Below are 21463 nucleotides of genomic sequence, written 5' to 3'. Positions count from 1 at the left end.
CCCTTGTGGTCCCTTCCAACTCTAGAAGTTTTATGATTCTATAATTTGTTTGCAGCAAGGTTAGACAATGTTGCATCAAGCAAATGTTATCCCACACTTTCCAGTGTGTTTCCCCATCGCTTTCCTTACCGCAAAAAGTCCAGTCTTTGTGGGAGGTGGGTTTGTTGCACAAGACCTCCAGAACGGACCACTGGGCCTTCTAGCCTGGCACTGCCTCCATTTACTGGCAGCGCGACTCTCCAGGGGTCCAGACAGGAGTCTCTTCCAGCCCCATGTGGAGATGACAGAGACTGAACCTGAGACCACTGAGCTGCAATCATTGGGTGGTGTAGGCAGGATTGAGAAGTGTACTATGGTTACCCTATTCTGTAGCTCGCTCGTAGCAGAACCCATGCCAGTAGAGGCTGGTGTGGCTCGACCACTGATCTGCCCCAGGTTGGTTGGCTCTTACCTTGCTTTGGGAGCTGAGGTGAGCTGCGGTTTGATGATCCAGCACATTCCCAGCTGCCGCTTGGGCGAGGCCAGATGCCCAAGAACGATGCCATGTCTAGCCAGGCTGCAAACAACCAAACTCCGGCAGGCCATAACTCTGTAATTACTGCAACATAGACAGTGGGGCTGGGGTGGGGGGGAGAACAATTCAAACCTGCGTATATAAACACTGCTGTGCTATCTTCTCCCTGGCATCACCCTCGGGCTCAAAGAAAGCTCTAATTTTAGGGCTTAAGAGTGGGGGTGGTTGTTATTGAAAGGGCTGTGGCCAAACAGAGCTTTCATCTCGGCTGGCTGAGGAAGAGCACATGGGGTTTCAGGATGGGTGACTGGCTGCTGGGAGCCCTTCCCTCAGATGCAAGGACAGCTCCGGATCTGGGGGTGACGAAGCCTTGTCTTTTGAAGCCTGCATTTCCCTGGCACTCCACCCCGTACCATCCTATCATTGCACTGCTGATCAGACATTTCCATTGGGTGGGGGTGGGGGTGGGGTTGCACAAGAGAATCTGACCCAACTGCTAACTCTGGAAAAGGACCTCAGAGGTCTCAGCAACAGAAAATCATGGCTTCCTGGAAACTCCCCCAAGTGGTTGTTAGATTATCTTCCCTGGCAGGATTCTGACCCCTAACAGATGCTCATTGCTGTCGTACGAAAAGCTTCTGTAGGAGATGGTTCCAGAGCTTCCTGGGCTAAGGAGATGAGTTTGCCGGAGGACCCCTTCTTGCCTCAGCTACAACCAATTCCTTCTTCTCCCTATTTTTGGTTGACCTTTGGAAATATTTAATCTCCCTCTTCTTTTGCACAGCTTCATAGAATCATAGAGTTGTAGAGTGGAAAGGTACCCAAAGGGCCTTGAAGCAAACCACCTGCAATGCAGGAATCACAGCTTGAAACCTGGTATTTTGTGGTTTCCTTGAAACTTTGTGTCCATCACATCTTGCTTTCTCTGTTGATCTTTTCTAAAAATGTTGGGTGTGAGGCAGATACTTGGGTTTGGGGTTGTTGTTTTTTTGTATCGTTGTATGAAATGTCTATCAACAAGGCAGATACTGGATGCACGGAGGGAAGAGAAGCAGGCTTAGATGCGGCAATTGGATCTAAGCAAATCTGCTCTAATATTTGTGGGTTCTTGATGCCTGCTTGCTAATCCCCCTGAAATTCTTTACAAATTGGGAACCCTGTGGGTGTGGGTGTGGTTGTTAATAATTGTGAGCCATATCCGTGGACTGTTGTAACATAGTCTTCCCTGATTTCCAATGCTTTGTGTAACATCTGCTAGGGACCTTTCTCAACAGCAAGGCATAAGAACATAAGAAGGACCAACCAGATACCTCTGGAAAGTCCTCAGTCTGGACCTGAGCACAGCAGCACACTCCCACTTGTGCTTTCCAGCAACTAGTGTTTCAGATCCATACTGGCTATGATACTGGATACACAGCCATCATGACTAATAGCCATCAAGTGCCATATCCTTCATGAATATTTCTAATTCCCTTTTAAGATGCTGACTGTTACCTTGTCTTGATAAAGTGAATTCCATTGGTTTATGTGCTGAATCTCCAGCTTCATCGGATGGCTTCAGGTTCAAGTATTATGAGAGAGGGTGAAAAATGTCTCTGTCCACTTTGCCTACATTGTGCATAATTTCATAACCTCAACCAAGGGCGGGAAACTTTTTTCAGCCCAAATGCCACATTCTATCATGGTCAGCCTTCTGGGGGGCCACCTACCAGGGGTTGGTTGGGCCAGAGGCAAAAAATAAATTAAAAAATAAATAAATGGACGACACGACATATGTGACTCTTGCCTTTATACATTCAATCAGCAGGGTACATTCAATCCATGCAAAATCCAGAGGTTTATACGCACACATTTTTCCATTCAAGCAAGCAAGAGGCGTTATTGCAGTTGAAGGACGTATTCCAGCCAAGCAAAAGAGGAGGAGGTGGAGCAGGGCCAGGAAGTGGCATGGGAAGACTCTCAAGGGCCAGTTAGAAAGGGCTGGAGGACCACTTTGGCTCCTGGACCTGGGCTTCCTGTTCCCTGATCCTTCCTCCCTTGCCTGCCTATTTCCTAAATTTAAAAGCCCCAAATGTTGTAGGATTTCCTCGTGGAGGAGTCACTTCAGTCCCTAATCATTTTGGTTGTTCCTTTCTGGTGGATCTTGACCAAAATTCATATCTTAGATACATTTATATTGCACCTTTTCCTCCAAGGATCTCAAAAGGGTGTACATGATATTACACCCCCCCCATTTATTCCTCACCACAGCCCTGTCAGGTAGACAGTGACTGGCCCAAGGTCACCCAGTCAGGTTCATGGCTAAGTAGGGATTTGAACTCTGATCTCCCAGGTCCTAGTCTAACACTCTAACCACTACACCACACTGACTCCCCACTATACTAGTTTCTGAGTTCTCTATAGCTCTTCATCAGGCTAGATGGTAAAACTGAGCAACAGGAGCACAGGCAGAAGAAATAAAGAAGAAATAATGGCTGGTGTTGAAGCCAGGAAAGTCTGCCTCTGGTCACAGTCTTAAGTTGAATGCAGGAGGAGGCAGCAAGCATTCAAGTGAACCTCTGCAAATTAATGGAACAGCAGCCCCAAGTGTACTTAAATGGAAGCTGGTCCCACTGAAAATAATGGTGCTTACTTCCAAGTAGGTAAGCAGAGTTAGGATCATGCCATTGGAAGCAGGAGTCTTTTCAGCGCAGTATCCACATGGATGGGAGACTAGCAATGGTGCCATTATGTCAAAAAGTCTCAATAGCCTGGTGTTTTCACAAATGAAGGGATGAGGTCATAGAAGGGCAACTCTCCATTTGGAAAAGTGGGGAGAAGTTCTTCCCTTATCTCATTCTTGTGCTTCCCCCCCAGCCCCCTGCACTGGTCAAACTTTTCTCCCAAGTGCTGTTTTGCACCCTCCATCAGGCCTGTGGCATCTTGTATGTTTTTTCTTGTGTGCATAGCAATTGTTCTTTTCTTTTTTTTGACTCAGCTAGTAATTAAACTAAATATTTTTTAAAAAACAGTATGGGCATTCAAATGTAATGAATTGGCCCTAGCAACCACTAGAGGGAGACATTGGGCAAAGATCTGGACTACAAGCAAGATGCATAGCTTTATTTTGTGTTTTCCAGGCATGCCAAGCAGCAAGCTTTAGGGATATAGGTCAACCTCTTTCTTCATCTTGCTTAGTATTGACTGCTGCTCTGGATAGCAGTGATTCTACAGAGTTTCAGAAGTTTCACATCACTATCTACCTCATTCTTTTTAATCTGAGGACCTTCTGCATGACCTCTGCCACTAAACTATGGTCCTTTCCCACGTTCCTCCATACACTCCAAATATTCATAAAAGAGAAAATAACAGGTACACTTAGTAATAGGAGAAAGCACATATTTTCATTAAATATATTGCCAAAGAAAATGGGTCCTAAAGCATTAGTAAGGTCCTGTTATAAAAGAAAAGTACTGTGTTCAGAGTTCTCAGCCTGTGCACTAATACTCTGCAGAGCTAAAAAGAAGTTGCATCAGGATATACCTAGACTGCAAGCCTTGTTATAGGATTGGGATTGAGCTGGATGCCCTCTCAGGGTTCCTGCCAGCCCAGCAATATTATAGCTACAAGATCTGAGTCTGCACAAGGGGTGTGTGTGAGAGAGAAAGAGAGGGGGGGGGGACAAAAAGACTGGGACTGAAGCTGGAAAGTGCACACAGAGGCCTGACATGTTCTCTGTGCAAAATCCAAAGTCATGCTTTTGGAACCTGTCCCCTTATAGAAACCTAATGGGGGAACAGAATCTGTTGATATGTTAATGCCATGGACCCTTCCATCTTATGCTCAGACTGTATATATGTGTAAATAAATCTTATAAATCACACAGGCGCCACAAGTCTCCAGTGACCATTTCATTCCAGTCTCCAGAGGCCATTCAAACCCAAGGGGTGTACTGCTGCTGAGACCCTTGAAACCTCTCACTTTGTAGGTTTTGTACCACTTTAACAACCATGGCTCCCTCCCCCCAATAATTTTGGCGATGCAATTTGATACAGTGCTGATAATTTTCTCTCCCTGAACTCTGCCCTGTAGCTCCCCAGACCTGCACTTCTAAAGTTTCTCTGGCAAAAGCCCAGTGAATGACTATTAGATCAGTTTGAGGCTGTTGTGTAAATATGTCCTAACATTCTGCCCAAACCAAAGTCTTATAGTGCTTTTAGAAGACGCCCAGGTCTGGGCAAACCTCTGGAGCCAAGGAATTCTAAAACTGGGGAGAAACCACCAAGAATGTCACTCTGTGTGTCCTTGTTTGCCTAATATGTTACACAAATGCTGTGCTTAACTGCTTTAAGATAGGAGTAGGCAACCAGTTTTCTGCTAAAGGTCTCATTCTCTTAGAGATAGCCTGACAGAGGCCACGTGCATGATGAGAGCTGATATTTCTGAGGGATCTGATCAACACTGTTCCACACCAATCATCCATTCAGCCCACGCACAATAGGGATGCCATTTTGAGATCTTTCAGAAGTGTGGGTTGTGGATCAAAAGAGCTCTGTTCTCTGCCCAAGTGCGGAGGGGATTTCCTTTAAAATAATGGATCTGTCCAGATCTGTGCTTTCAAAGTGCTTAGCTCTGCCTGCCTGGGTGGAGATGTCTTTTAGTATGTATGTATGTAATGCAATGTATGTATTTTCTTACATTTATATCCCACCTTTCTTCCATGATGAAACCTAAGGCTGTGTACCTGTTGGTTCTCAGGTGGTCACCCATCCAAGCACTGACCACACCACACCCAAACCCTGCTTAGATTCAGCAAGGTGGCAGCCTCCTATAAGTGCATCCAGATTGATATTTTGAAAGCACGCATCTTACTCTCAGCTTTGCAGCCCAATGGCCACATTATGTATTTCACACTTTTTAAATAAGAAAAGAGGGGGGCGGGCGCTTAAACTGGGTACTTTTATACTGAAGGGGGAAAGCAGCCATGTGACCCCAGTCTGGAATCTGCTTCCAGTGTGACTCGTGACCAAATTTTTGCTCTGATAACTATTTACCTTGTTTGCAACCAGCAATGTGCATTTGATTATAGCAAGAAATGAGTACAGAGTCACAATCTAGATCAGGAACATGTTCTGAATAGGGACTACATGGCTTCTTCACCTCCACCACCATCACCACCGCCTCCTCTTCCTTCTCCTCTAAATAAGTGACCAGCTTAAGCTTGCTTTTTGAAATAACCAAACTTGTAATTTGGCTGTAAAAATATTTTAGAATTTCGTCAGCTATGCCTAGAAGACAACAGGAGGTCGGAGAGTGCAGATGCTGAAAGAATGGTGTAATGTGCTTCTAGCAATCAGGCCCTCCTCAAAGGTGGGCTGCTGGATCCTATCTCAGCAAGTGTTTCTCAGCAGTCCCCCAGGGCATCCCCACACAGAGTGTATTGCAGTTGACTAGCTTCAAGGTTATGAACTGCGTTATGATGGTCTCCAGAGACCAAATTTGAAAGCAAAGACTGTAGCCTTCTCTTAAAGCATTTCCATCAGTCCAAAGGGTGGAGAACCTGTAGCCCTCTGAAAGTTGTAGAGATACAACTTCCACCATCTCTCACTATTGGCTGTGCTGGTTGGCTGAGGATTGGAGGGGAGCTGGGACGATTTCCCCATTCCTGTATCAGACCAATTCCCTGTAACTCTGAAATGGATTGTGACAATTTTTCAAGAGTTCTCCTCTGGCAAATAGATTTGAGTCTGGATTCCATTTGTGTGTATGTTTTGGGGATGAGTGTTGTGGGGTAGAGAGAGGGCGGGTAGAGACGGCAAGAGTGAGCAGAAAGAAACAGCCTTGGCCTGTAGATTCCCTTGTAATCAAAAGCAGGTGACCCTGCCAAGGGAGAAATGCCCTTTTTTCTCCTGCCATTTTGTGGCTGCCTAAGTACAGGCTTCGTCACTTGCGCAGCCCGGCTTGAGTTGGGTGCTTTTGCCAGCACCGCGTGTGCCTTGCACAGCTGGTTTAAACAGCAGCAGCTGTGTGAAGCGGTGACATGTGGCACCCTCCCCACCACGACCCCAAACCACACTCCCACACATTGGGGAGAGAAGGAGAGAGAGGCAGGCACAGAACGAGGGGGGGGGTGTACAGGAGCATTTCCCCAGCAGACCAAGGCAGCTCTCCCTGGGGGAGGGAGGGATCCACAAACAGAACAAAACAAAAAAACCTTGATGAGGCTAAGAAAAGGGGGGAATAAAGGGGTTGTTGGATGTGTCATCTTGATCTAACCGATGTGGCCTCATTGTCCCCAGATCCTCTCCCACAAGTTTGGAAGGATTTCAATGTTTGCGAGCCTTGCTGTGTGACTGGGTCACACTTTGTTTGCTGATTTCCATCCTGTCCAAGTTGCCTCTTAGTCTGTGCATTCACAGAGATTATACTACCTCTGACCATTTATCGAGCATTTGTCTTGATCTGTTTGTGAGGGGAGGTTATAAGACAACGAGAATCGTCCTGGTTTGCTCGTTGAGTGTTTCTACATTTCCTTTTTTGTTTCTGTGTTGACAAGCCCCCTGTCCATCATTCGTTCATGCCACACTTTCTTAACCACAAAAGGCCTGTTTCTTTCAAAAAGTAGATTTGTTGCACTAAGGCGGCAAAGCTAAATTCCCTGCTACGTGCTTGAATCCCCACAAAACATGGACAGTCTGGAGGCACTGAAAGGTAGGTCTGTTACCTATCGCTTACAGAAAAAAGGGCACACCCTCCCCTTGCTTCTGGGATCTTGGGGTACATAGAGGAAAAGGTAGGACACAGAGAAGTTGGGGCAGGAGAGCTCTAGGTAAAGCTTTTTAAAGAAAGATATAGGCAGAGTATGAATTTAAGAACAGCCAGGGAATCTTGACATGATTGTAGGAGTGGGCAAATTCTCCCAGAACCCAGGAGGATTCCCTGAGGCGTTGGGTGGTGATGAAACCAGAAGACCCCTTATCTTGTCCCTTGCCTTTAAAAGAACAACAAAACAGTCTTCCTTAGTGGCAGGCAATGGCTAATTACATATACTGCTGGTGAGAAATTGCTGCTATTTCTCCTGTACCCTTCAGTATCTTTCCATACCAAAACCATTTTTGTTTGTTGGTCTTTAGTTGTACAACGCTGGTGGTGCTGTTAACTCTTGTTGGCAGTCTGTACATGATCCAGGCACTGACTCTAGAAGGGGTTGTCTGTATATGATGCATTGGGGTGGGGGTGGGGGACCTTTCTTAGCTTGAGGGCCACATTCCCTGGTGGGCAACTGTCTGGGGGCCACATGCTGGAGGGCTGACATGGCCAGAGGCAAAAATGGGCAGAGCAGTGGTTCTTACCTTTGTACAGGAGACAACTTTATGGCCAGGCAAAAGTCGGAGGTTTCTATACACCTCTCCTGCATGCAACGCTCTGTTGTTGTTGTTGTTATGTTGCTTACTACAAAAAATTCTCTCAGTGACTTACTTTTTAAAAATAAAGCATAGAATACCAAATTAAAATACACAAAAATATTTAAAACACATTACTAATAATAGAAAAAGGGCACATCCCACAGCACCCAACTATCACCTCTCCATTCTCTATTCAGGCAAGCCAGATGCATTGCCACAGATCAAGGATAGCTTCCAGCCAGGCAAAAACACTTTAGAAGGGAGCAGAGTAGCAGCAGTGAGGGATGTGTGATCACTGAATGGCCCTTGGCTAGCTGACCAGCTAGCTATGGAGTTGCCTATATACCCAAAGTAGTGGGGTTGCGATCCAATCTGTGATCTTGAACGGTCATCTGCAAAGCTTCCTTCCTGTCCACATCTAACATGGATGTAACTAAGATGCGGAAGTGGGGTAGTGTTATGTACTGAGTTGAATAGGATCCAAGCTGCAGCAGTCTGATTGGTCCTAGAACAATAGGATCCAAAAGGCAGCAGTCTGATTGGTCCTAGAACAAAGCAGCAGTATGATTGGTTGGCAGGAACCACCCAATCATGCTCCAGATAGAAGTGAATCCACAACCTGATTGGCTTACAGTAGAATTCCGGAATTAGCCAATCATGTGCAGCCCATTGTGTAAATAATGTATATAAAGCAGATGCTTTGAGGGGCCTTTCATTCATTCCTCCTCACCACTATGAGCTGAATAAAGAGCATGAAATCACTTTGCGACTCTGAGTATATTTCCAAAAAGCAATCCAAAAGGAAATCCAAAAGGAAATCCAAAAGGCAGCTAGGAAGTCTGTGCAGGAGAACTCTAAAAAGACCAGTCCCAGGCTTCCATGCACACATCTGGCCAACAGGTGCTGGGAGCAAGCTGGAGTGTGAGTGCCCTCTGGTGGACTGAGCATGTAAGTACAGAAACATATACATTGACTGAAGGGACCACATTTGGGGCTTTGATAAAACACAACACCAGTGCAGATGGGATGCTGCTCCATGGGAAGGTGGGAATTACCTCCCTGCATACAGAGAGCAGGCATGTCAGGAGACCTAGATGTCATGAGAGTTTTCTATGTGTATGGTTTGGGGGCTTTATGAGGCAGAGGGATGGAGCATCCCAACATGCAACTCCTCCAACATCTGAGCTTGAAATGGTATTAGCCATGCTGGGTTATACCAGAGGCCTCCTGTTTCTCAGAGTGGCCACCCTGGTGCCCATAGGAAGCTCACAAGCAGGACCAGCACACAATAGCTCTCCCTACTTGTGTTTCCCAGAAATGCTGCCTCTGATCATGTAGGCAGTTATACAGCCGTCACTGCTAGCAACCACCCATAGCCTTATCTCCCATGAATTTGTACACTCCCATGTTCAAGCCATCTAGGTTAGTGGATCTCACCACATTCTTGCAGCACAGTCCGGGGAAGCTGTACAACTAACAGTAGTTCTGCTAAATGCAAAAACCGAGCAACGGACTCCAGCCTTCCCTGGCTCTCAGCAGAAAACTTGTATAACTACACGGCCCGCCTCTCAATTGTTTCCACTTGTCCTCAGGACAATGTCACCACAAGCCCCTTTGAGATGGCAGCCATAAAAACAGAGTTCCATCCCTGCTGTTCAAACAATGCTCATTTCTATTATTTAAAGTCCGCCTCATCCACAATATCCAAGGTAGTTTCCAAGAACAGAATAGATCCAGTCTTTTAGGAAGATATCATTTAAAAAAACTGAAGTTAAAAAATAAAATAAAAAAGATATTCCAGCAGGATTTGGGGTTCCTGCTGGGTCTGCCTATATGAACTTGGATATTTTGAGCTTGTAAATGATAAATTTGCATTCTGATTGTTATCCTGATTTGTGTCCAGCCTTGTATGTTTCTGGGACACTTAGAACTGGGTCATGCCACTTACTTACATTTGGCTCAAGGAATGTTAAATTGACAGGTTTTAGTTGCCTTTCCTTACATTGTACAATATGAGTCAACACAAAAGACACACCCAGTGTAAAGGTAGCACCCTATATTTCTAGAGTTCATCCTCTCTCATTTTGGAGAGATGAGGTGGTTTGTGGGTAACAGAGAAAGTGGGTTTTCCCCAGCCACTTTGATCTAATGGCAAAACTATTTCTTTCTTACCTGATTTGGCCACAAACCTGAAGCCTGAGATACAGGGATGGAGAAAGACACAGGGATCATCTAGTCCAACCTCTGTATTTGTATGTAACAGTGATATAATGAGAGCAGTGTGGCACCATATATCCACAGCATGGCTCACAAATATGTGTCACATTTGCTGACCAAAGGGCTGTCAAGGATAAGCTAGAGACCCCAAAAGTCAAGAAAGAAATTTCTTCCAGCTATTATGAACTACTGACATTGTTTTGCTGGGACCTAGACTTGCTATTGCTCTGAAACCTTACAACATGCCTCCCTTTTGCTTGTGGCTCACAGTGAGGAATCTGTTGAGGTAGATAGTCCTATCTTCAGGCACAGAGGAGGGACTCCTTTGGTTCCAATCCCACAATTCCATGAGCGGAAGGATTATTTGTGGAGCAGGCTGGGAGATCAGGAGCTAGAAAGAGACCAGAAAGGTCATGCCTGATAGTGGCATTGTTTTGGACGAAAGTCATTGTCCATATTAACTTGGTAATGGGGAAACCCCTAAAATCCTCAGGTGCTCACACCATACTGAGTTATATTCCAACACTGTGGGCCTTGACAGAGGAGTTACGTAATTGGATTTTGTATGCTCTGTTGGTGGCCAAAAGCTGGAGTGTACGTGTCCCCTGATTGCTCTGTGGTTGGGAGGCTGAGCCACTCTTGCACCATATGAAAAAGCTATCTTCAGCTAGCATCACTAAGAGAATAAACACTCAGACATCTGGGATGTGTACTTGTTTGCATGAAGTACATGCCCAGCAGACTCTGTTGGGACCTATCCCAACTCAACCAAACCCCCTTTCCCTTTTTACTTTTGTTCTGATTGTATTTATTTAACTGTATGGCACTGCACTACAAATGACTATTATCTGGTGCTGGTGTTCCACATTGGCAAAAATGTGGGGCACAATAAAATAATGTTATTGGATACCTGGCATGAGGATGGTCTAATCACAAAAGGCAGTGGGAAGAGGTACATTAATGAAACCAAATTTCTAGAGGGGCACAGAGGTTTCTCTCTGTGTGTTTTTTCAAACAGAGCAGGAGTGGCCCACAGGCCTCCATCTGACCCTTGGAACTCTCCCCAAGCCAAGCCCCCATCTGCCCAGACCACACCCCTCACCAGCTCTGCTTTGCACCCCAAGTATTTTTACCTGTCTGGAATGCATCCTTTAACTCTGATAATGCCTCTTGCTTGCCTAGGTGGCAGATACAGAGGTGTGTGCGGATACTAACCTACCATACACAGCATTCTGCTGATCCACCCAACTTGTGTTAACAAAAGAAAGATGACCTGACTTGTTTTTGAGAAACCCATGCTGGTTCTTAGTAATTACAGCATCCTTTTCTATATGCCCACAGACTGGCTGCTTAATTATCAGTTCTACAACCTTTCCTGGTATCAATGTCAAGCTGATCGGTCTGTAGTTGCCTAGGTCTTCCTGACTCCCCACCCCACCCCGCTTTGAAGATGGCAATAATGTTTGCCCACCTCCAGTCTGCAGAGGCCTCACCTGTTCTCCAGTCATTCTTAAATATTATAGACAGAGGCTCTGACATTATGATGATAGCTCAAATGTTCAGGTATCTTATTTTTTATACAGTATTATGAACCCTACTATTCAGGGATCATGACCTACACCAATCTGGTACTCACTGCTGATTACAGTATAGCAGATCAGAAACAAGGGAGAGCCTGGCGTGGGCAAAATCCATAGTGCATGCTCAGACTGCAGCACACGCACAGCGGTATCCCTTCAAAACTGCCATGCAGGCATAAACCTTATTTAGGTGCTTACATTTTGGTGTATTTGCGACCTTCCATGCACTTGTGTGCATGGGTCAAGCTGTATGTGTGAATGCATGCATCCACTCAAGATGTGCAGCTTGGTGTGACGATCCCTAGTTTTCGTGCAAACACACCTCTGCAGAGACACCTCCCTTGGCCTCTTTTGGAAACAGAATACCAGGCTAACTGGGTTGTGGACTGACCCAGCCAGGAGAGTCCTGTGTCCTTCTGCGTGCTGGCAAGCTAGGTGTTTGTATATCTGTAGGGCTCGTGCACCTGCATGCATCTCTTTGTGTTTTGCTGTGTGCATTTACATGTCTGGGTTTTTGTTTTGTTTTGTTTTCGGCGTGTCACTCATGTCTCCAGGCCCAGCTCACTCCGCAGGAATCTCTAGCCGCCGGGCCCTGTTCTAGATGAATACACTTGAAAGCATTTTTTCTCTCTTAGCTACTAAATTTCCCTTTGAGAAGAAAGGAGTTGGCTCACTTCATGTTCATTAGTGTCGGGGAGCATTGGGGGGGGCTGCTTTTGCTGCAGTGCCACCCCTTCCAGCCTCTCACTTAGTCCCTCCCTCCTGCCCTGAGTCACTGGCCCTTTGGATATGGGCTTCCAGCCAGGAGGAGGCTGATTCCTTCCCTGCACTGACCAGCCTCTCATTTTAATCCAAAAAGGTACCATAGAGGATATCATAGGATATCCAGGTTCATGGCTTTCAGTTCACCCTTTCATACTAATTGTAATTATTATTAGTAGTAGTTGTAGTTATAGTAGTAGTAGTAGTAGTAGTAGTAGTAGTAGTACACCACCCTTCAGCCGAAGAGCTCAGGGCTATTCACAAAAGAAAAATACAAAATGAGAATACGAAACACATAATAAAAACAAAAAACAAAAACTCCACTCCATAAACAGATTTAAAAAGCCAGAGAATGTTAATCAGCTGAATGCCTGGTTGAAATGTTTCCGCCTGGTGCCTAAAGATATATAATGAAGGCACCAAGCTGTTTTGATACTTTGCTGTAGAACTTCCAGAAGTTTATTTGTTGGTAACTTTGGAAGTGTTACCATTGGCTTTGTTACACCTCAACGCTTATAGTTTGTCATACCTTTTGTGGATGCAGATGCCATGGTTCCTGAGATAGGTGCTCTAGGAAGATTGTCAGTTGCTGTTTAGGAAAACGGTTTCCGCACACGGACTTATGCCAGCCTGTTTTGTCTACCTATATTTCCCCCCATTCCAAATTGTGCTGTGTCGTACAAGTGGAAATTGACATAAGTGATGACTTTTCTTCTGACTGCTACAGGACTGTATAAATATGTGTATTTGTCAACACAGAATTCTCAATTGAGATTGAAACTTTAAAATCTTCTCCAGCCCCCCCAAAGCAAGAGGATGAGACAAAAAGGAAGTCTCTGTCAAATCTCTAGTGCTCCCCAAAAGTCTTGGAGAACAGGATACATCACGTGCTGATGCAGTGAATTCTGGGAGTTTGTTTCCTAATTAAATTAGGGGAAAATAAATCACTAGTGCTTTGAAAGACAAAATATTAAGAGAATCAATCAGCCCAGTTAGTCCCTTCTGTTTGTCTACAAAGGAATCCTTGGAACTCTTTAATGAGTAGGAGGCAGTGTTTATGATGCATATGAGTAGCACAGGGAATGTGATGCACTGATTTATAGATGGTGTGTGCATCTCAGGGCCAAAACAAGTGCAGTGTGAGGATACAGGTGCCTGCGTTGCATTTGCATTTCCCCCCACTGTGAAACTAAATGTGAAGCAGATATGGGAGGGGCAGTTTAGATCTGGGAAAGGGCAGGAGCATTAAACTCCCCAGCCCTGCTGCTCCAAACAAAATAAGAACCCACCCCATAAAATTAGAGCCCCTTCCCCCATTTACTTTATGCGACAGCTTTCAAAAGAAAAAACTTAAAGAGATAGGCATATTTTCCTGTAGTTCCCTCCTCCCTCACAGAGCTACAATTCCATGTGCCCTTAAAAAACTACAGTTCCCAGGATTCTTGGGTGTGTATGTCTGTCATGTGCTTTAAATGTGCATTGAATGTGTTTCACATGTACAGTGTGGATCTGCCCTTGACCGCTTTAGGCTTTGACACTGAATGGCATTTGATTATAATTCACACACATCCATGTACTTGGCACTTTCTTAGGTCTTTGTGCACCAGAATTGTTGCTGCAATGAGCTCATTGGCATTCTAGGGGGCACACTTTTTTATGCCAGTGGCTGCTATGCTCTTCACATGTGAAACTCTGTAGGAGCTGCTTATGCAGGGGCTCCTACACCTACTCTCTGCCCCCCGCAGCTGTGGTATGTGTGTCCTGGCACAGATCTCAGACATGTCTGTGGTTCACCAAAATTCCAGCCACAAAGGAGAGACCATGAAGGAAAGAGCATCATCCGGCTAAATGGATATTAGTGTTAGAAGCGAGGGAGGGCAGGAGGGGCCCTAACTGATCTCCCATTTATTCAGAGCTCCTCTCATGCAACCTTCACCAACCCTGGTGCCCTCTGTTTTGAACCACAACTTCCATTAGCCCCAGCCAGCAACTATTGGGAGTTGTAGTCCAAAACATCTGGAAGGCACCAAGTTTTGCAAGGGCTGCTGCCATGTTTAAGGGTAGCATTTCAAACTCTAATGCAAAACAAAACATTGACCTGATTGGGTTTCTGGTAGATTTAATCCAAATGCGCTTTTGATAAGCTGAGAAGGGCTAGCTGAAACAGGGGCCTTTCTAAGATGTACAGGATCGAGAAGAGGATGGTGGTGTACTTTCTAACCCTGTCCCACCTACCAGAAGAAGTCCTGTTAGTCACTATTGTTTCTTTGGGTAACACCTAGCAACTAGCTGACTGTTACCGGTCTACTTTTGTTAAGCTTGGGTGAGGGAATTAATAACAGGGCCTCTCTCCTCTTCTGACTTTTTAATGTTTGCTTTTAATCGATGATCTTGCCCAGCTACCGTTTTATCAACCAGTTTGAATTCATGCCACTGCTGCTTGCAGTGGGGCTGTGATGATGGTATCTAATTAGCTAATACCAGAGCAAATGCCTTTAGTTATGAAAAGAGAGATCATCTTCATCACAGATTCCATCAATTGGTCGATAAATGTGCTCGAATCCATCTTGCTCCATATTGTCATATGCATTTGATGTTGCTATGTTGGTTCTGGTTTGGGAAGCTCCTTCCCCACCAAGGCCTCTGCTTCTATCCCCTGTTTTTGTCCCCGCAGTTCTCGTCTAGATTTAAGCCAGCCTCGTCCAAAATCTTCTGGACCACAGACATTATGAGGTGTCCTTTATCTTTCAGGCTGTCCGAATGGCAGGGGTCTGCTTTTCTGTCACATGACCTGTGTGAGAATTTTGGGCCACAGCTCCCCTCCGCCCTGTCATAGTCACGGGGAATGTAGCCATATGAGGAGGTGTTGCATTCACGAGGTCTACAGTCTTTGTTCTTTTCCAGCAGGTGCTGCTGTATCTGCTGCAATGCTGTTACCAGAAGCTCTCTGGCATACAGATCCAGGGATTGCTTGTCCGGCACCTTGGTTCCTGCTGGAAAATGTTTCCTTGGGCATGGGCCACCTGCTCTTTCCTTTCCATAGTCACAAGACTCCCTTTTCATGGATGCAAACTGCATGCCCTGACTGCAATGGCCCCGGGCCCCCCCTGCTTTATAGGTTGCAAAGGTGAAGTTTTGAGCTCTGTACTGCTTATCGTCTCCCAAGATGAGTTTAAACAAGCGCTTCACCATGACTTCCAAAACCTCCGCGGTCTTCTGGGTTCCAGCCTTGTAAAGGTTCCTCTTCAGTCCACAAACAAAATCAGAGTCTGTCATGAGCGCCCCTGTGATGTTGTGCAGGTTTTTCATGGAGGAGTCTATTAAGTCTGATACGATTTCCTTGGTGTGCTTCATAAGTACCTCTTTCAAAACGGCACATGCTGGCGGAGGGTGCCTACCTTTCTGGACTCTCATGGTCTTCAGGAAAGACAGCATCATGTCTGAAGCAACCTGGTTTGCATACACCATCATCCCTTTGCTTATGGAAGTCATGTCGTCTGCTTTCCTTTCTTTGTCCATATACATGGCTTCATGTTGCTTGAAGTCATTGTGGTTTGCCATGTCCCCTGAAAATGGGTCGTCCCTCTTGATTTCTGGAGGCGTCTTGCATCGTTCCATATTCTCAGCTATATTCACCTTGTTCCTGTTGCTGTGGGGGCTAATCATATGGCGGGTGCATTTCCCTGAGCTTTCCCATTTCTCCTTGATCTCCTTGCGTGTCATTTCAACAACTAAGTTGCAGAGCTTATTGGCGTAATAGGCAATGTCATCTGAGTTCCCTCCCTCACTACCGGCGCTGGAAGAAGTGTTGTTGTTGTTCCTGGATGCCAAGTCAAGGACCTTAGTCTTGCGAGGCTTTCTTAAGGATGTCAGCGCATGCTGGAATCCAACTGCATATTTCTGGAGGTCATTGTTGAGCCAGCTGACAACATTGTCATCATCAATGGAGCCTTGCTTGAAAAGGCAAACTGCTCCCTCAGTATTAAAGCAGCTGTTTTGCTCATTGTCCTTGATTATGATGACCTCCCTCTCTTCCATATTCGCCAAGTCCAGCTCATTGTCAGGGTCAGAGATGTTCTTGGATCGACCAGTAGCTCCATCTCTCTCCTTTGAGTTCAGGTTGGCAACGTCGACAAAGCAAATCACTTTACGTTCCTGGTCTTTATGTGTATCAGGGCTGTAGAGGTTTATCTTGCACACACCAGCCTGGCTGCTGAGCCAGTCTACTTCCTGTGCCATCTTTGTTAGTTACAAGTAGAAATGGATCAAGAGCTGTGCAGTGTTCTTCTTCCAGCTGAGCAGCTTGGATGACCCGGCCAGACTTGGGATGTTGGCTCCTCTTAATCTTCCATGCTCTTTCTACCTCCAGGTGGTCTTCTCACTTATGTGGACACATAACAGCAGTGGTGACTTCACAAAGCATCAATGTTTTCCCACCAACCAGCAAAGAGTTGCCAAATGCTTTAGCAAGAGTGTGTCTTTCCACCACTACTGTAACCAGGGCTGTAGAGAGTCTTTCTTTTCAGATGAGCTGCTTTGGTGACCCTGCTAGACTCAAGATGTTACCTCTCTTATCTTTCCATGCTCTTCTGCCAGCAAGGGACATTTTCACTTGTGTGGACATGTAGCAACAGTGACATCACAAAGCATCCAATCCACCCACCAACCAACTAACCAACCAACCAGGGAGGTGCCTGTGTTTTAGCTTTGTAATTTTCTTAAACTATCATATAGATGAGGATTAAGGCAATTCCTTTGAGCAGTCAATTTGATGACCAAGAGAATAAGTGGAAGCATGTGGATCTCTGAGCAGGTAGGAAAGAGACCCACTAGGAGGCAGACCCCGTTTGTGTGTTTCATCCTGTTTCATCTTTTGATGAATCCACATTTCAGGTTAACCTGGTACTTGCTAATGCTATTTTTCAGAAAGAATGTTTACCTCTTTCTTTTTGTGGGGAGGTTTCCTACATCTGGAATTCAAATGGAACACTTACATTGGCTAGACAGTTCATTCCACTTTCTGTGCTGCATTAATAGCCCTCAGGGGTGACACAATCCAGACTGAAATGTGTTCGTAGAATCAGCTAGGAAAACTTTCACATCCAGGTCTGATGTAAACTTATCCAGAAGTAAGCAGCACTTCATTAAGGACAGCACTAAACTAAAGTTACTAATCACTTTTTGCAATCATTTTTTGCATTGCTGGAAAATGCCTTCTTTTTTGACACTATGCAAAAATGTTTGCTTTTTGGTTAAAATTGCTATCATTTCCCAATACTGATGCCAGCATATACAGCCAAATCCAACTGGTTGCTTTTACTCCCATGATTTTATTTACTGGTGTCGAAGAACATCATAATGCCAGATGTAATACTAAATAAGCATTTACATATATAGTGCTTTGATAAGTGTTCAAAGTGCTGGGATTACATTTTCTTTTAATCTTTACAACCTATCCCTGTAAGGTAGTATTATTATTTCTGTGTTGCAGAGGGGGACAGAGGCTGAAGGGGAAATTCTTGCTCAAGGCCACCAAATGAGCTCCATGGCAGAAGTGAGAGACAGACCAGGTAGTGTTCTGATGCTGTTCTGCTCATTACATGATCTCGGATTGGCCTGGATCACCCACAGGGAAATTTCTGTTCCAGCAAAATTGTTAGATTCAGTTGCCAGAAGCAATCACACCAATGTGATATGTCTGGCAGCCATCCCATGGTAAGCCAAAGGACACTACCTCCACCCCTGGATTGAGCCCATTTGCATTATATTTTGTCTCATCATTCTCCCAGCCCCTTTTGGGCAGCCCCTTCCCCAGTGCATTGGGAATGGAGCTATTAGCATTGTCACTGTATTCCAAGGATGTTGCATTTGCTCATGGATTATTTCTGCTGGATTTGCTGCTCTCTGCTCATGAACAGGCACAGGTGGGCAGGCCAACTGTGAACCAGATTGGGCAAAAAGCTTAGTCCACATCCCAGGTTATCTGTGCAAGTGGTCACTTTCATGCCATATGCTGGCATGCTCTAATTTTTCAAGCACGGGCTTTAACAAAAAGGAACCAGCCAGCTTCCACAAGGCGAAGGGAATAAAGAAACCAGAGAAGAACAAGCCTGCCTCCTGGTGGCAGATTCTGGGATGGTACCCAGCAGCAACATTAAAATGAGCTCTGAGGCCCCATCAGCTTTCACCAAACTGGTGCCCCCCAGATGTTTCGGACTACGACAGCCATCCGTCACAGCCAGGCACTAGGTTGGCAAAGCCTGTTCCACTGTTCTGTACTCCAGGGGCTGAATTTCCTATTCCTCTGGGATTAGACCCTCCTTTGTTTTGCCTGGCTGATGAGATTTTATTAAAATACTGTACTCTCTGGCCTTTGGCAATATCCAGGTGAGTATTACTGGCTCACGGCACCATCTCATACCTGTCTCAGATGCTCAGTGGGGCTTAACTCCCAGATACACAGGTATAGGCTTGCATCCTTAAAATGTAGCATAGAAGAGGAATGCTGCCATTCTTCAGGAGAAGTGGAAGGGATGCTGTGGGACCAAAGTTCAAGTCCCTATTTGGCCATGGAGCTCACTGGGGGCCCTTGGGTCAGACACAGCCTCTGAGCTTAACAAACTCGTGGGGTTGTTTTGAGGATAAAATGTAGAGGGGGAGAATGATATATATCATATTAGGCTCCTTGGAAGACAGGTGGGATATAAATATAATAGGTAGATAAATGGGCATAGCCAGAATTTATGTTGTGTTGGGGAGGGGGGCAGAACTGAGCTATCTGCAATATGATTGGTCAGTTAACTGAAAAATACTTAATTATTTTTATTTATTTACTTCAATTTGAGGGGCAGCTGGCTCTCTGCCCCCTGGTTATGCCCATGGGTAGATAGTTGGGTAGGTAGATAGGTAGGTAGATTTGAGATAGGTAAGTGGAGAGAGATTTAAGGAGCTTCTTTCCCTGCCTCCTGCCCACCAATATTATGTGTGTATGGCCCGGCTGTCTCTCTGCAGATGCTTCAGGGTGCTCTGGTATATATTTGATATGCAATGTTGTAGCACTGCAAACAGATTCTGGATATCTGTTTAAATTCTCAGGCTGGGATGGGTGGTGGCACAAAATTGCTGCTGTTTTGGCTCTTTGTGTCAGGCCAGTGGGTCTGGTCTCGGGGCGGGTGTCACATTCCTCTGGCAGCCACAGACAGAAACTGGGGTGGGGGAGGTGACTTAGTCCGGCTCCCCCTCTGTGTGACAGAGCAACATTCTGTCTGGTCCCAGCCCCCACTTAAGCTGCAGGTGTGTGGGTGACGGGCGGGCAGCTCTCCCACTGACAGGCAAGGAGGCTTTGATGCCAGGGGCTGGGGGAGGAGGCAGCCCATGGACCCGAGTTCCTTTCCCATGGGCCTACGGTAGCTTTCCACATGCACCCTCCATCTCTTCCCATGACATAGTTTGCATTTCTCTCTCTATCTTATCTTGCTCTTGTTCTCCCTCCCTCCCTCTCTCTGTTCACTCCTCTGTTCCCAGCTGCGCCCCGGTTGTTTTATGGTTCTCAGCCCTGGGCCTCCACTAGTTCTCCACCTGTGCCCCCACCAACCATCCCGCTGAAGGAGGAGATGGCAGGTCTCCTTGATAACAGACAGGCAAAACAAAGACCTTCTGTGCCATGATGAGTAAGGGAAGAGCAAGGAGGGGTGCGGTGAATGTCTTGTACACACCGGACAAAGAGACCTGATCAGTAGATTTGAGTGTGTGCATATGATGTGGGATTGCTAAAATATTGTACCTGTCATTTCTGGAGCTGACATATACTGGGCTGGCTGGGACTCTTGGTGTGTGTGTGTGTGTGTGTGTGTGTGTGTGTGTGTGTGTGTGTGTGTGTTGAAGAGCCTTGCCTAGTATACACACAGGTTAAAGTGTTTCTCAGCATTAACTACTTCATGCTGATAGTGAATCATCAGTTGTCTTCTCTGCTCCTGTTGTTGCACTGCGCTGCTCTGCTCTTCCTCTAAGACAGCCAGAAATGGCTGCCGCTGGAAGTGCAACACCGGACTCAGGATAACTCACAGCCCGATGTTACCATCCAAACAAAGGTATTTCCTGGCCAAATCCCAGAGCTTTCTTCCCAGCGATCAGTTCCATTCAGTGAAAAGTAGTACTGAACTAGCACTAACTGGCCTTTGAACACAGTTCCAAAACGGAGGCGATAAAACTCTCTCCACCCACTCCCCTTCCTCCTTCTCCACAGTGTTTAATATTCCTTGCAATGACAGATTCCTCTTTTTATTCCCCTCCATGTTCTGGCCAATAATCTCTGAACAAGTGGCAATTATTTCCTGCCCAGCTGTCTGAAGGTAGCAGCCTTGCTGTCGATGCCAGCAGTAAAATGCCCTCTAAACCAGAGATGGAGGAGCTCTGGGTCTCCAGGAGGTATTGGAGTACAACTCCCACTAGCCCTGACTATTGGCTGTGCTGGCTGGGGCTGATGGGAGTTGGAGTCCAACAACATTTCGAGCACACTAGATTCCCCATACCTGCTGTGGACTCTGTAACTGGGAAAGGCTGACACCAGCAGCTCCTGTAGTATATTAGAAGGGGCTGGTTCTGTCTAGCCCTTTCCAAGGACTCTTAATTCTCCCTGGCGCATGTATGTAGAAAAACTGGAGAAAAGGCTGGGGTCGAAAATCAACACCCACCCAAAGACGTCCCAGCTGGCCCCAAGCACAGCCATGGATCTCTGAAATACCCACCCTCCATTTATGCCCTGTAGCCATTTTCTCCAGGGCTCTTTAATGATTCCCTGTCCCACAATGTGAACAGCAAGTCAGACTTTCACACAGCCCTTTCCCCATCATTAGGCACCTCAGCTGATTATTCCTGTGAACGAGTCAAGAAGGGGGGAAATGAGTGTAAGGGCCTAAAAGGTAGGTGCTGCCTAAGCTGGTCTTTCTGTTTTTGTTCACACATGCAGTTACTGTTATTTTTTCCTGCCTTGCTCCACTGGATCC

The 21463-nt window shown here is 45.9% G+C and overlaps 2 protein-coding genes across 5 annotated transcripts in view; one reads left to right on the top strand and one right to left on the bottom strand.

The window, feature by feature from the left end:
* Positions 1-21463, top strand: part of CDK5R2 (cyclin dependent kinase 5 regulatory subunit 2) — a 42902-nt gene that overhangs the window by 4047 nt on the left and 17392 nt on the right. The window contains exon 1 of one of the 4 annotated variants that reach the window (XM_083624777.1): positions 17134-17271. The exons of 1 other annotated variant lie outside the window; for it this stretch is intronic. The gene's annotated coding sequence lies outside the window, so the exon portion shown is untranslated. Of the gene's footprint in view, positions 1-17133; positions 17272-21463 lie in introns of those variants that run through there. 2 more of the 4 variants (XM_083624778.1, XM_083624779.1) reach the window with 2 other exon arrangements.
* On the bottom strand, positions 14809-17094 carry LOC310767539 (A-kinase anchor protein 4-like). Its single transcript, XM_083624624.1, has one exon. The coding sequence runs from the start codon at positions 16695-16697 to the stop codon at positions 15108-15110; it is 1590 nt and encodes a 529-aa protein (XP_083480750.1). The 5' UTR covers positions 16698-17094; the 3' UTR covers positions 14809-15107.

This window comes from Podarcis filfolensis (genome assembly GCF_964270895.1).
Source record: "Podarcis filfolensis genome assembly, chromosome: 1".
Lineage (NCBI taxonomy): Eukaryota > Metazoa > Chordata > Lepidosauria > Squamata > Lacertidae > Podarcis > Podarcis filfolensis.
The sequence above is the reverse complement of the archived record's forward strand: the minus strand, read 5'-3'. Positions and strand labels throughout refer to the sequence as shown.

Bases quoted from the DNA above. Each gene is read 5' to 3' on its own strand.
- LOC310767539 (XM_083624624.1), bottom strand. From the start codon at position 16,697: ATGGCACAGGAAGTAGACTGGCTCAGCAGCCAGGCTGGTGTGTGCAAG.